Genomic DNA, 14,397 nt, shown 5'->3' on the forward strand with positions numbered 1-14,397 from the left:
TCTTGCAGTTAACCCGTCTGGCGGGTTTTTCGTGACTGGTTTCCTTGTAAATAGATATAAAAGTGACCATATAACGCGCCAGTATGGAGAGTGTTGTACCTTTGACCATTTTTTGAAAGAATTGTTTTAATGACAATTGTATTTCAACATGAAATGATTTATTAGATTCATGAAAAACTTTTGTTCTTAAAATACATATTTAGTCTCTGGAATATATGTTGCATTAAGTTTTTTAGGGTAAATTAAAGTCACAAAAATATACGTCAACTGGTCAGAGGTAGAACATAGGTCATGTACCTTTGGCCACTCTATGTTGTACCTTTGACTTCTTTCATAAATAAGTGATAAAACAAATAATAAAATAAACAGGAGCACATTTTCTACTTGTTCCTTAGTAAATATCAACTATTCTAAATTAAATATTGACAAATCAATTTCAAATCGTAGATGTTCCATTTGACGAGCAGTCCCACAGGTTTTCACTGGAACTCGAAGTTTCAATAAAATATCTCCATTAATCAACACTGATCAGTCCTTTTGATCAGTCCTTACAAATCAAAAGGAGTTGGTATCACTTAGTTTCTTTAGATATTTAATTTTCAAATAATTTTCATCTAAGTCTATTACTTCTGCAGCAAAATGTTTCACATTTCTTTTGCTAGTCAACTTTACAACAAAAAAATCACCTTTAGAAATTTTATTTCTTTCAAAATTTTCTTGATCTTCCAAATCGGCCAAACCAGCGAAGTCTGTGTCATAATCTTTATTATCATCCATCTCTAAATCAATATCTGTGTCAAAATCCCATGTTGAATTAACCTAAAATAACTGTTCTGCTGTTTTTTTTTTCTTTCGGCCTACCTGACTCACTTTTTTCTTTTTCTTTTTATTCTGTTTCTCAATTTCTTCCTTTCCCGGAGAGTCAGTCAGTATTCTTTGCTTACGTCTCTGCCTCCCTTTGGTGACATCTTTCCTAGGTCCTGCCTTTGGATGAGGTCTAATCATCCGTGGTGAAATGACTTCAGTTACATTTTTGGATAAAAAATCAGTCGCTTCTAAGGTTTTCTCTCCATTCTGATTCAAATTTTTAGTAAGAAGTGGTCTGTCTGTTACAGTTGAAGATGAAAATTCATCTTCCGTTAAAATATTTTCATTGAGTGGCTACAGCTACCTTAAAGCAATTTATAACGTTAGTCGGCTTTAACATTTACAATGTTAAACCCATTTACATCATATATTGTGATAGGCTTGGCAGAATTACCTGGTGTCAACATCCAATCATTTACTGCAACGTTATAAAAGGTGTTGAAAAGTCCAAAAACAGACCTTTCTAGTGGCTGTATTTTGTGACTGGTGTGGGGATGAAACGTTAATAAATGTATCTTAGAAGATTTTGCCAAAGCGATCGCTGGTATGGTCACATGTCTCTTGTGTTTGTCCATCAGAAGAATTACTGGTTTAGCAGCTGGCTTAACGTGCTTAATGAAATGTTCCAGAAACTCCAGAAATAAGTTTTTATTCGACCACCCTGACTGATTTGCTGCTTTTCATTAGTACCTGATGGTCCACCTATCAACATAAAAATTTTAAAATTGACCCTGGAAAATATTAGCATTGATGCAATGCTGACACCAGCAACATTTATGGCGCAAACCACCTTCGAGATGTTTTTTCTGAGTGATTTTTTGGGTCTGAGTTAAATATCCTTGTCGATTTGTTTCGAGGTCATCTAGGTTGCTCAAACAAACTAAAAGGAGAAAGGGGGAGGGGCATTCTAAATAATAATCCTCTAAATGATGCTAAAACAGTCACTTTTTTTTATACTTACTAATGCTTTTTTCTCGTCATATAATAACATGTTGTACCATATACCGGTCAAATGTACACTTTTTTTTTCAAAAAGTACAACAAAAGGTACAACACACAACCATTATTTATTAAATGCATTTATTCAGTTATAGGTTACGAATTTAAGTTTGAGATACTATGCTTTTTATTTACTCCAAAGATATAACTGCTATATAAAACAGCGAAAAGTAAATCATTATTAATTTAAAAAATAGTATAATAAAGAAATTAGTGCATGAAAATACTTACCTTAAGAGATGGAAACTGATAAAAAAAAATTTTTTTAATCTGCAAGCATGTGTTGATCTTAATAGCATGTATAGCAGCGCTCCTAGGAGCTAATGCATGTAACGGCATATTTAACTGCCAAAAAATATGTAAGATGGCAGCACAAAACACGGTGGTCAAAGGTACATGCCGGTAAGAGGTACAACACTTTCCCCTACCATTTATTGGTAAATGGGTCAAAACATTGGTGACGCATGTCAAAATGTGTGGAAAATACTTAATTTGGGCTACATTTTTGCACATTAGGCGGGGGGAGGGCTAGGGGGTAAAGTACTGTGGAATTGCAATCAAAATGTGTTAACTCCAATTTGTGCGTAATGTTATGAGGTAAGAATTGTTTTCTTAACATGTTTCCTTCTCAACAGCCCCAAAAAGGCATATGGCGAAACTAGCAATAAAACCAGGTCTGTTACCTTCGTTTTATAGACTTGATCAAATTTGTCTGTAAATGGTCTTCAACGCTCCGCCCTTTACGCTAAAGTTTGACTCTCTTACAACTCTACTTGTTAAAACAATAAAAAAAAGCTTTAGTGTAAAGAGCGGGGCATTGAGGAGGGGACAGCCCCTTTCATATACGGAATAATTTCTGTTCTTTTTAAGTTTTAAAGTCGCTCCTTGCTTTCAGTTAAAAAATAATTTGTTTTTTTTTAATCCCGCTTAGGAGCTATCAAAAATCTGTAGAAACATTAAATGGTTTCTAGTTATAATATTTTTTTGGTGGAATACCTGATGTTTTGGACAAAACTACTTTCATCGAACCCTTTACAAAAATTATTGGTACCAAAAAAAAACTGATTTCATTTCCGAATTTACCATAAAGCTGAATTCGAAGAATTTCCAAAGTAATAAATTTTTTTTATTATTATGGTCTACATTCCCAAATTTAGCAAAGACTGAAACTGTTTTGACCAAACTGCAAAGACTAAATTTTTTCTGAAACTGTTGATTTCATTTAAAACTTATATAAAAATTTTAGCTTATTAGCTCAATAAATAGAGATACAGGTTACTTAAATATTGATCCCATATATAAAATTCAATTTAAAAGTGAATCAACAGCTAATAAGACTATTAAAGTCTTACAAAATCACCAGGGGACTAGATTAAGAACAAGACCTAGGAGAATTGCAGCAATAGTAGCAACAATAGGATATTTTTGCAAAATAATAATTAATTTCATATTAACTCTATTTTATCGACTCGCTTTATTGTTTTCATTGAAGCAACTCTATTTAGCTTCTGCGATGCTCAGTCACAGTAGCAACAATTGTAGATTTATATATTTCTTATTTTTATTTCTTAGTTTTGGATTTTATTTGATTTCTGGTTATTTTAGTTTTTATCGTTGTTCTCATAGCGTTGAAATTGCCTTATAGACGAAATATCTACGTTGCTTTAGTTTTGTCTTTTCTTCCACCAGTCTTAGAAGCCTTCGTTTTTTTCGTCGTGAGAATTATCTCTCTATTTCTGTTTTTTTAACCCCGTGACCCCCTTCCTTTGATACGGTCTTAATTCAGGCATATAATTCTTCTTTTTTAAATTTGCATTGAAACCTGATTTAACTTTTTTTTATCCTCTTGCCCGTCAACTTACCATGGACTTATGAGGGGTAAGAACCATATTTTCATCAATGAATAAGTATCTAATTTAACCCTGTTCTAATTTATCCCTATTGTTGGGCATGATGTCCGGAATTTATTCTATTAGCAAGAACTGAGATAATATGTCTATTTCTAAAATTACTATCACAAGGCCACGGTATATAAATAAATAGTATGATCGTCCCCTATCTCACCCATTATAAAAACCCTGACCAAGATGCGAGTGCTCCGGAGAACGCATAAACATAAGCGACATTCGATTTTATCACGGGTGGGCAAGTCAGATTTCTCTTGAACGTGAAACTTGGCTTCAAGGTTGTTACACTAAATTTTAAAGAATCTGATTTTAAATTAATTTATTCCAATGTATATATGAGAATCGGTAATTAGAAGTGCAATGTTATTATTAGATGTTTTTAGGAATTACAAGTAGGTTTCGAAGTCTCAAGTTGGTTTCAAAGGCATTTTGAGAAAGTTTCTGCCAAAACACGTGTTCCATGGTAACTGGACGGCTGATGCCAGATCAAATGAGAGGATCTGTTTGCACGCGCCGATATATATATATATATATATATATATATATATATATATATATATATATATATATATATATATATATATATATATATATATATATATATATATATATATATATATATATATATATATATATATATATATATATATATATATATATATATATATATATATATATATATATATATATATATATATATATATATATATATATATATATATATATATATATATATATATATATATATATATATATATATATATATATATATATATATATATATGTATATATATATATATATATATGTTTATATGTATATATATATATATATATATATATATATATATATATATATATATATATATATATATATATATATATATATATATATATATATATATATATATATATATATATATTGTACGAAAAATTTACGAAAAAGAAAGTTTTTTTTTAAAGAAAAGTAAAGGCCATATTAAACTTAAAATCAGTAGAAATAGAAGCCTCCAATAACTCAAACTCAAAACGACCTGAAATTATTTTTAAAGAATAAAAAAGTAAAGGAGAATAATTGGTATCGGTGTAACACTGCATATAAATTTATATAAATGTATATACAGTGGGCTGTAATAATGCACACCACAGCAACCAATAATTCGAACTCAAGTCCTAAAATTGGTCTCATTCAGGAACCTTATCCTTATATAAATTCACAAAGCGCCAAGATTTTAAACAGAGGTGTTAATTCTTTAATGTTCAGGAAAGGTCTGAGAATTTCATACAGAATCTTTCATAAACACCGAATCTAGCTCTCCGCCAAAACGGTTAATTAGCCTTTTTCAAGTCACACACGAATTATATCCGAGAAAATAAATATCACAACGTGAAAATAACGAAAAAAAGAAGAAAATGATAAACCATCACAGCTATGAGCTATTTCACCAGTTAAAGAAATTCTGTTTGTATGTCTGTATTCTGTCTTCTATCTTGTGTAAGTATTGATTCGCGGTTCCTATGAGGTTTATTTATTATTTATTCATGTGACTGCATTTTTTTTTCTTCAATATATATGTGAGTATGTTTTTTTTGCAATATATATATGAGTGAGTAAAATAGTGAGTCCTGCCACAAACAAATCTGTTTAGATTTTCACGTGGTAAGTCGGTTTTATATGTTTTTTTTTGTGAATATTGATATTTAATAAAAATGAATTTCTCTCTAACTCTCTCTATAAAAAAAAAAAAAAACAAATAAGAAAACGAAGAAAAAAAAGGTCCTGATGTTAGAAGAAAAACAAAGATCCTTTATCAAATTTCGAATGGCATTTCTATGGCAAAAAAGAGCATAAACGAGGAGAAATCAAAATGAAAATAAATGAAATTAAAAGGAAAATAAAATAAAATGGAAATGAAAGGGAGCAGTTTTCCTTGCCAATAAAAAAAAAAATAATATGAAAAAGTTTTGACGATCCATGGCGCAGTATTACTATCTTAAACCACAGACTATTGTAAAGCCTAATAAACAATCTCTGCTTAAACTGTTAGGTTGCCCCTTTGTGGTAAAACATTTTGTGGCAAATTTAAAATACTCCCGCCACTTCGTGGATCCCTCTCCACTATAAAATTCCGGCTGTTTCCCTGTTGCAGTAATTATTAGGAGTTAACACTAGAAATTTCTCTATTTTCACAAATTTAATCAACCCCCCGCCCTCCTTTTTAGAAATCCTACATAGACCAATCAGTTAAGTTCACTGTATATGAATAATAAATTAAGTCATAATTTGTGTATAAATTAAGTCATACCTGTGAGATGAGACAGTTGCAAACCACTTCGCCCGCTCACCAAGTTTCTTTCTGCTTTCGCAATTACGAATAATACAATTTCGCACTATTTTTCATTGACGGACAAATAAATAATAACCCGCTATTATTTATTTTTACCCGCTATAATTTCAAAAATTACAAAATACCCAATAGATTATTTATTTGAAATTTTATAGCCCTAAAATTTCTGCGCCCTGGACAAGTGCCCCCTGTCCCCTCCCTAAAACTGCCTCTGTATATATTGGGTTTAATTCCGATAACACCTCAAGTTTAGTATAGCTAGCCAAAATTTAGACTCTCGCTGTTAGCAACAACTTTCTAACGCTGTTAGCGTAGAAAGGTGAAAAACTAAAACAACGCGGATATTTTTTCTGTATCCAAACTACGCGTCTTCGGCACAAGAGAAACAAAGATAAAAACCAAACTAAACTAAAAACAAATAAAACCACCACCAACATTAATAAAATACAATTGTCGTAACTGATTCACGTAGGGGAAAGAAGCTATTATAGTTACTTCGATGAGAACAACAAAGCAACTGAGGTAAAAATATAAAAACTTTATATTTTTACCTCAGTTGCTTTGGTGTTCATTTTTTCATTGAGTTTTTTCATCGTTTTTTCATTGTTTTTTTTCTCTCTTTGTTAGTTTTTTTGTCATAGCTGGCCTGTTCGGCTTAAGATCTTTGGGGCGTTGTTAACTAAAAATGTATGAAATAAAAAACGACTTGAGAAACACGATAGTTGAGGGGGTTGACTGCCTCCAGGAAATAGTGTTTTTAGCGCCATCAGTCTTATTTTTATCATCCTTTTTACGTTGGGCAATTTTTGGTTTAATTTTTTGTGTCTATTGAGCTAAATTAAGAGAGTTCAAACCCTTGGAATAATGAAACCCAACTTTATCTTTTCTTTTTTGAAATAAAGATTTTTTCAATTTTTTTTCATTTAAGGTATTTTTCATTTAAGCATAATTGAAACTAGCTTTTTGACGGTTTAAGATGGTTGTAACATAACACTTCTTTGTGGTAATTTCTGTTCTTTTCCTGTTTTTTCTCTTTGTTTAGTAGTAATTTTTGTTCGTTTTAAGTTTGATTTGTTAATTTATTCTTGTTTGAAGTCGTTCTTTATTTTTCTTGATGAAACCGGGATCCATCATTTGATTGGGAATTAAGGTTATTGGTGCCCTGAGCTAGTTAAAAAAATGAAAGTAAAGAAATGAAATGAATAAAATAAATTCCACTTTGTTTTTCTTTTATAACTAACTACATTATTTTTTCAAGTCAAGCTTGATCGCTTTATTTTTTTTTCAGACTTGATCTTGAATCTGTCTCTTAACAGGCACCTATAGCTTAATGCTACCATCTTTTTTTCTTCTTTTTTTTACTGAACCCTCATTTGTTTTTCAGGTGGTCTACTGCAGTCTGTAGCGAGCAAGCACCAACATCAGATAATCATGAGCTAGAGACCTCACAAGTTAGTCATACAAATGATGAAGGAATGTTCACTTGGGTTTGGTCCGCTATCAAGCTAAGGTGCTTAGATCTTCTTCTTTGCCAACATTAAAATGTCTAGGTTGTTTTTGTTTTTGTTGTTCACTTAGGTCGCATTTTGACATTGAAGTTGTTGCTATTCATTCCATTGATACCTACTCTTAAAGTACCAAGGACACCAAAATGAGAACATATTTAGCCCTCTTAATCTATTTGAGGTCTATTCATACCTGAAAATCCGGGTTTCCTACGAGTTTTTGTTTAACTGCTATAAGCATTTTTAGTTTACAAAGAAGAAGCAAATAAACCAGAAAGTGCAACTATTGGGTAAAATTATACTTTAGCTACTTTTGGCTATCTTGGAAAGGGGTTAAGTTTGGAAAATGAAACTTTCAGGGATGGGTCTACAGGCTAAAGTATGTCCTGGGAAAGTAATTTTAAGTACATATCTCTATGCCTTCTCCCTCTAGAGGGTCCTGAAATTTGCCTACATGACAGGTCTAGCCTACCTATTGAAAATTTGAGAAAACAATATTTTACCTTAATTTTCAATTATCCATTTTGTTTTTCTCTGGCTTCAATTATCCGATTTGAAATTGCATTCTTAAAATGCATTTCCTGCTATTTTAGTAGAATTTTAAGCCATATCAATGTGTTTGTTTTTTTTCAAAATTTATCAAATGTCTTTAAAACCTTATAAATTGGGATTGGGCAAAGTTGTGAAGCTGAAAGCAATTTTGTTGTACTTCATATGTTGAAGATCTAGTTTGCAAGGTTTCACTTTTATAACACAAAAATGTTTAAAGGTCATCAAAGGTCAAGACCCTCTAGAGGGAGAAGGAGTGGAGGTAGGTACTTCAAGATACTTTCCCAGGACATACTTTGGTAAATTTTACCAAATCATATTATTGACTTATGAATAAAGTGAATATACCACTTGATGTCTTTTTTTATGCTTTTTCCAAATATAATAATCATTTTTGTCAGAAATAAATTTTAGCTCCACCTTTATATATACCAATTCAGGGTATATATTTGCACATTAGGGGGGTAGGGGCAAATTTTATTTCTGATGTAAAAGTGAGGTAAGTTTAAACTTTACCCCACCCCCCTACTGTGCAAATATATACCCTGAATAAAAAAACATAAAAAAAGGGATCAAGTGGTATATTCACTATATTCATAAATAAATAATATGATTTGGTAAAAACTTACAAATACTTTAGCCTGTAGACTCATCTCTGAAAGATTCATTTTCCTAATCTAACCCATTCCCAAGATAGCCAAAATTATCTAAATTATAATTTTACCACAATATTGAATAAATAACTAAAGAAAAAGAAATGAAAACATCTAGGCTGTGTGCCAAAAGATGGCATAGGCTAAGCATTTTTCTAAAAAGTATAAAAATGATGTCCTTTTACTAGTTGATTGGTAGTCTATCATCCATCCATCCTTGGGGAGAACTAAGGTAGATAGGCATGGAATAAGGGTAATTCACATGGTATTTGAGTTCTAGCCATGAGTAACTGCACAGATACTGTCCAGTAGGACCAGGATATATTGTAGGCTATATCCTGCTTCTACTGGCAGGGACTGCACCCTCCACTGAAAGGGTAGCTAGCCTTATCTCCACCTTTAGCAAAAAAAGAAGCAAATAAACCAAAAAGTAAAAATATCAAATAAATAGTTAAAGACCTGAAAATGTCCAAGCTGTGTTTACTGTTTAGCCTATCTGATAGTTCAGTCTCCCTGGAAACTTGGTCCAACGCCTTGACCAGCAGAATCTTGTTATGGTGGTCTTTGTGGCTTTTCTTGAAGAGCAATTCTTGACACCAAATTGCTATGATCAATTTTTCAACAGTTTCCATTTTTAAAATATCAATTATTCTTGGTTGCTAATCCACATGCGTGGGTCTGCAAGTATTGAAAAATTTCAACGCATGCGGATTTGCGTTTTTCCGCAAAACCGCAACAAAAAAATCTTTGCTGAATCCGCAAATCCGCAACGATTTTCCGCAATCCGCAGCAAGTGGGAACGAAGGGTAACTCCTATAAGCATTTTTAGTTTAAATAAATTCGCAAAACAGTGTTGTCAATAATAAAACAATGATAAAAGCGCAAATGAAAAATATTAGCGGAAACTATTTCCTGTGAATCCGACAGTGTTTTTCATTTGTGAAAATTCAAATTTACAAAATCTGTTGATTGTTATATATATTAGTGAAAATAAATTTTGTGAAAAAATATGACTTCAAGTTCAGAAAGTGACTATTCAGATGTGTCAGAAAATATTTTTGGTGATGACCAAGCACTAGATGGTATGCAAGATACCATTTCAGTGACTCACAAATTTCATAATTTTTCAGTGACTCACAAATTTCATCTCGATGTGGGAGTGACGCTCTTCATTATCTAAAATTTCAAAGAGCATTGATTCTACTGGTGATTGTATTTACCTTTCTGTCCCTGTCGATTGCTCTTCCTGTAAACATTAGTGGTACGAAGATCAACAAGGAGGTGTATCCTTTCGCAGCAACTACCTTTACTAATCTAGATCCTGGGTGAGTTGTTTGCTTATAATAATGCAGTAAAACGTCTATGTGACGGACCAATATGGGTGAGTGTATGTCTTTTAAGGTCAGAAGTCAGTAAAATTTTTGAAAGACTTTATTGAGTTCAGAAAATAAAAATCAGATGACATGGCACGTAAACCTTCCAAAAATAGACTTAAAATTAAATACTAATTAGTTTGAACATTGGCGTGGTAGTTTTGAAAATTATCGAAGTACCAAATTTTAATTATTTATTTTCTTTTAGCAAGGGTAAATTATTATATTTATTTGTTTATTAACATGAACTGTGTAATAAAAAAAGAGAAGCATTGAGAAAAGAGAAAAAAGGGGGAGAAAAGGCAGAACTCATTTGACCAATAGAGAGGGTGATGATTGTTAACAAAGTGTATAGATACAGTGATATAGTAATCACTTGTATATTGTTATAAATACTGTAGAAGGAATTCCTATCGTGAATAATGATAAAAACAAACACAACAAATGCTAGCCCGAAGAAATAAACAAGTTAAATTAATCAATAACTTGGACGTCTGTATAATATTTACAAGGAATGTGTTTGCATGGGGGAGGAGCTACAGATGCCTAAAGCCCCTTTTCCTCAAATAGCTTTTGGAAAACTTCCTAGAGAATATCGTAAGGTTTCTCTAATTGTTATTTTTGATTTTGCTTATTGAGAAAGAAATGCCCAGATTGCTAATTTGCTCCTTTAAAGTGTCAATTTCGGATTCTGGACGTTTTTTCATCTCGAAAAACTTTTATTGAAGCAAGTTGAATTACTCTTACCTCCTTAAAGCAAAATGTTGAGGTTTGGTCGAAATCGGGAATATATTTTAGTGTCCGTTGATAAATGGAAACATGAATACATGCCAATATGTCAGTGAATTTAAATTCGAAGCATCAACTAGAATGAAAGTTTTTGGAATTTGTCCAAGACAAAGGTTTTAGTTCTCTAGAATGGACTTAAAGTGTCTGCCAACTAATTGGAATCAGATGCCCTAATGTTGAGACGGGCTTGTAGTAGTAGTAGTAGTATCCCTATATAATACACACACACTCAAAAAAAAAAAAGTCTAGTGAAAGAACTAACATATAATAAAATGTGTGTTGTGGTCTTGTATTCGTATCAAAATTGCTTTTTGCTCTTATCCAGGACTATTGTTTACATTATCATATCGAAAAATTATATTGATTCTGTTAAGCTTAGCTTACCTTCACAATCTCGTTTTAATTTTAGTTTCTAGTATTTTTATAATGAAAATAAATTTTTTTTTCTTTTTGAACTATCAAATTTTACTGGGGGCTTTGTTGTGTTTCCACTGCTTGTTGTCATTGCTACTTTTGTGTTAATGTTGCTTTCATTTTGAAAATTTCTATCCAAACCGTTTTTTGCCGATTTTTGGGCGTAGCAGTAAGAATAATTTGAAGTTGGGTCATCAGTCGAATTCCATTATATTGCCTAACAGGGTTGTTGATCTTATATTTATTCTCAGAAAAAAGCTATGATAATCCTCGAGAGGGCTTGTTGCAGGGAACTTATTGTGTGTATCATATTGAAGCCCTAAGCAAGGCCACCAAAACCTATGCTCCCGATCTGTGCCAAACGACAACGTTACCGTGTTATGAATTATAGTTGTTGTCACTTTCTTTCTCTTCTTCTTTCTTTAAACGTACATATATACCTCGTCCGTACAGTGAATCTCTTGGTACCTATTATTTTACATCTTTTACTCGTAATTTAGCGATTTAAATCGAGCTGGGAAATGGGGTCCTGTCATCACAATTGTTATTTAGCTTTCAGATTGCTAAAAGCGAAAAAGACGCTGTTCACCATGTCACCTTCAAAAAAACATCGTACTAACTTTGCAAAAAAAGTAGTTTTTGAAAGATGACCTCTAGAATCGTATCTTTGGATGAGTAAATTTGAATTGTATAAGCAGAGCTTGTTATTCAGACACAACGTCGGAAACAATTGGTCCCTGTACAGACGGAAAAGTTAAGTAGATATTCTCCCAAGATTCGTCTTACAAACCTAACATGGTTGAAAAGCTCCAGTTTTAGGCCAAAATATGTTTTTTTTTCTGGTGTTATCTTCCCCCATCTCCCCTACACCCAAACAATGGTGCTAGTGCTTATTCTCTCAATCTATTGTCAAAGCACCTACATTAAAAAGTGACTGCAAATATGTAACATTTTAAACATTAATATTGAAATAGTTATGAGCCAACAACACGGAATAATTGTGTGAAAAAAATGGTAAATACTTAGAAATTAAAATAAGTACATTTATCAGAATATAAAGCAATTGGTAGTTCCAGTATTCTAGCTAGAACAGCCAGTAATATCATGTTTTCCTAAAGAAAGCTTCTTACAGGTCATTTTTTTCTTGCAAATAGAATAGAACTAATAGAAGTATTCTTTTTGCAGGTCTTGGGTGGTGGTAACCCACATCACCCTTTGTATATTGTTTTTGGTCATTTCTGTTTTCGTATTAAGAACGTATTCGACTGTCCTTCAGTTATGTGAACCTTCTCAGTATCATCCAAAAACCCTCATGGTGACAAACCTCAGCGGTGAATTAAGAACACATAATTATTGCCGTGCGTGCAGTAACCATGCTGACAAAGTGGAGGATTTAACTATATATGCATCTGATACATTAATATGTACAAGTCCCAAAGAATTGGCTAAAGGCTTTCGAGATACAACAAAAAAATGTTAGAAGAAACTACGGAATACGATATAGAAATTTTAAAACTACATTTGAACCAAGCTTATCCAGAAATTCGAATTGAAGACATTAAAATTTTTCAAAATACAAAGGACATTGATTACCTGCAAAGAAAGTTGTAAGTAAAGCCGTTATTTATGTAAACTTGAAAGCACAGCTATGGTTTCGGAGTTTTTTCTTCTTTGCTAAATTCAAAACTTTTTTTATGTACAATATTCTTTGATCTTCTTCTTTACAATATTCACTTTTTCGCATCTTGTTGCGGCCGACGAGCCATAAAATTTTCGTTCTGTTGAGGTAATTGTCGTTACGATCACTAGTAATTTAGGTGGTTGCAGAATTTTCCTGCTATTTTGTTGTTTAACACGGGTAAAATCCAAAACACACAACATACTGTGATTTAAGACAGGTGTACAGGGGTTGACGCGAACAAAATTCAAAGTTTACTCTTATAATCTGTGTACAATCGCCTCAAATGGTGGTCGAAGTAGGAATTGATGTTGTTTTTATCGCGTTATCATTTCCTTCTAAGTCATGGGAAGCAAATGAGCGAACAACTCACTCTGTGAGTCTAATTTAGAACGATAGACTGAAAAAATAATTCTGTGCTTCTCCTAAGTTATCCTGATCTATGCAAACTAGCCATTGTTATAAAAACCACGTAAAGAATGACATACCATTTTTACTGTAAATTTCGCATGATATCATGACGTCATCTTATAGGACCATAGATTTGATACGATAATCCCTGGATAAAAATGAACTATCCCAAAGTCGTGACCTATCTAGATTTTTTTCAGGCCGGAAAATGTGTAGTGTGCCAAATTTCACAAAAAAATATCAAATCGTTTTGAGACAATTAATTTTATGATTTTACTTGGAACGCTAGATGGGAATTGTGAATTGCTCGTTTCTAAGAGATATAATGTCTTTTCTACTAAGCTGTAAATTTATAATTTTACAACGATTTGAAAGACTAATTGCAACGATTTCTATTAAACTGTAAATTTATAAATAAATCAATTATATTTGAAATCTTAGTCCAAATTCTCTGAAATTATTATATAAAATTCAAAAATATTTATAGTTAGTTAGCAACAATTTTACTTTTTGCGTTGAAACATTTAACGTACCTAAAAAAGTTTAAATAATTTTATTCTATTTTAGTTTTCAGTTCAGAATCTCAACAGTTATTCGGTAAAACGCAGAAATATTTATTGTGTCTTAGCAAAAATTATAATTTTAATTGATACTAGACGAAATACCAGAAAATGTTGAATAAGTTTTGTTTTATTTTAGTTTTAAAGAAACTTTAGTGTCTTTTCCGGTGTTTTTTAAGCCTGTAGCTGGTATCATTCTCTAACCATTTGCCGTCTGCGCTCTTTTTCTAAATTAGATTCTGACATTTTTCTGAACTAAAATATAATAATAGATTTTAATGTATCTTGAAACTTTCAAGATAAAATCAATTAAACCTTATTTCAAAACTTAACGGAAATTTTCTAGT

The 14,397-nt window shown here is 31.8% G+C and overlaps 1 protein-coding gene across 1 annotated transcript in view; it reads left to right on the plus strand.

Annotated features, from left to right (window-relative positions):
- Nucleotides 1-2,230: 2,230 nt before the first annotated feature.
- LOC148949223 (mechanosensitive cation channel TMEM63A-like) overlaps nt 2,231-14,397 on the plus strand; it is a 53,762-nt gene continuing 41,595 nt past the window's right edge. The window contains exons 1-5 of the mRNA XM_089092653.1: nt 2,231-2,268; nt 7,503-7,628; nt 9,956-10,150; nt 12,587-12,759; nt 12,882-13,008. Coding sequence (XP_088948779.1) covers nt 2,231-2,268; nt 7,503-7,628; nt 9,956-10,150; nt 12,587-12,759; nt 12,882-13,008 — 659 coding nt within the window. The remainder of the gene's footprint in view (nt 2,269-7,502; nt 7,629-9,955; nt 10,151-12,586; nt 12,760-12,881; nt 13,009-14,397) is intronic.

This window comes from Artemia sp. Qi Xiang Cuo, chromosome 8, assembly GCF_049724085.1.
Source record: "Artemia sp. Qi Xiang Cuo chromosome 8, ASM4972408v1, whole genome shotgun sequence".
Lineage (NCBI taxonomy): Eukaryota > Metazoa > Arthropoda > Branchiopoda > Anostraca > Artemiidae > Artemia > Artemia sp. Qi Xiang Cuo.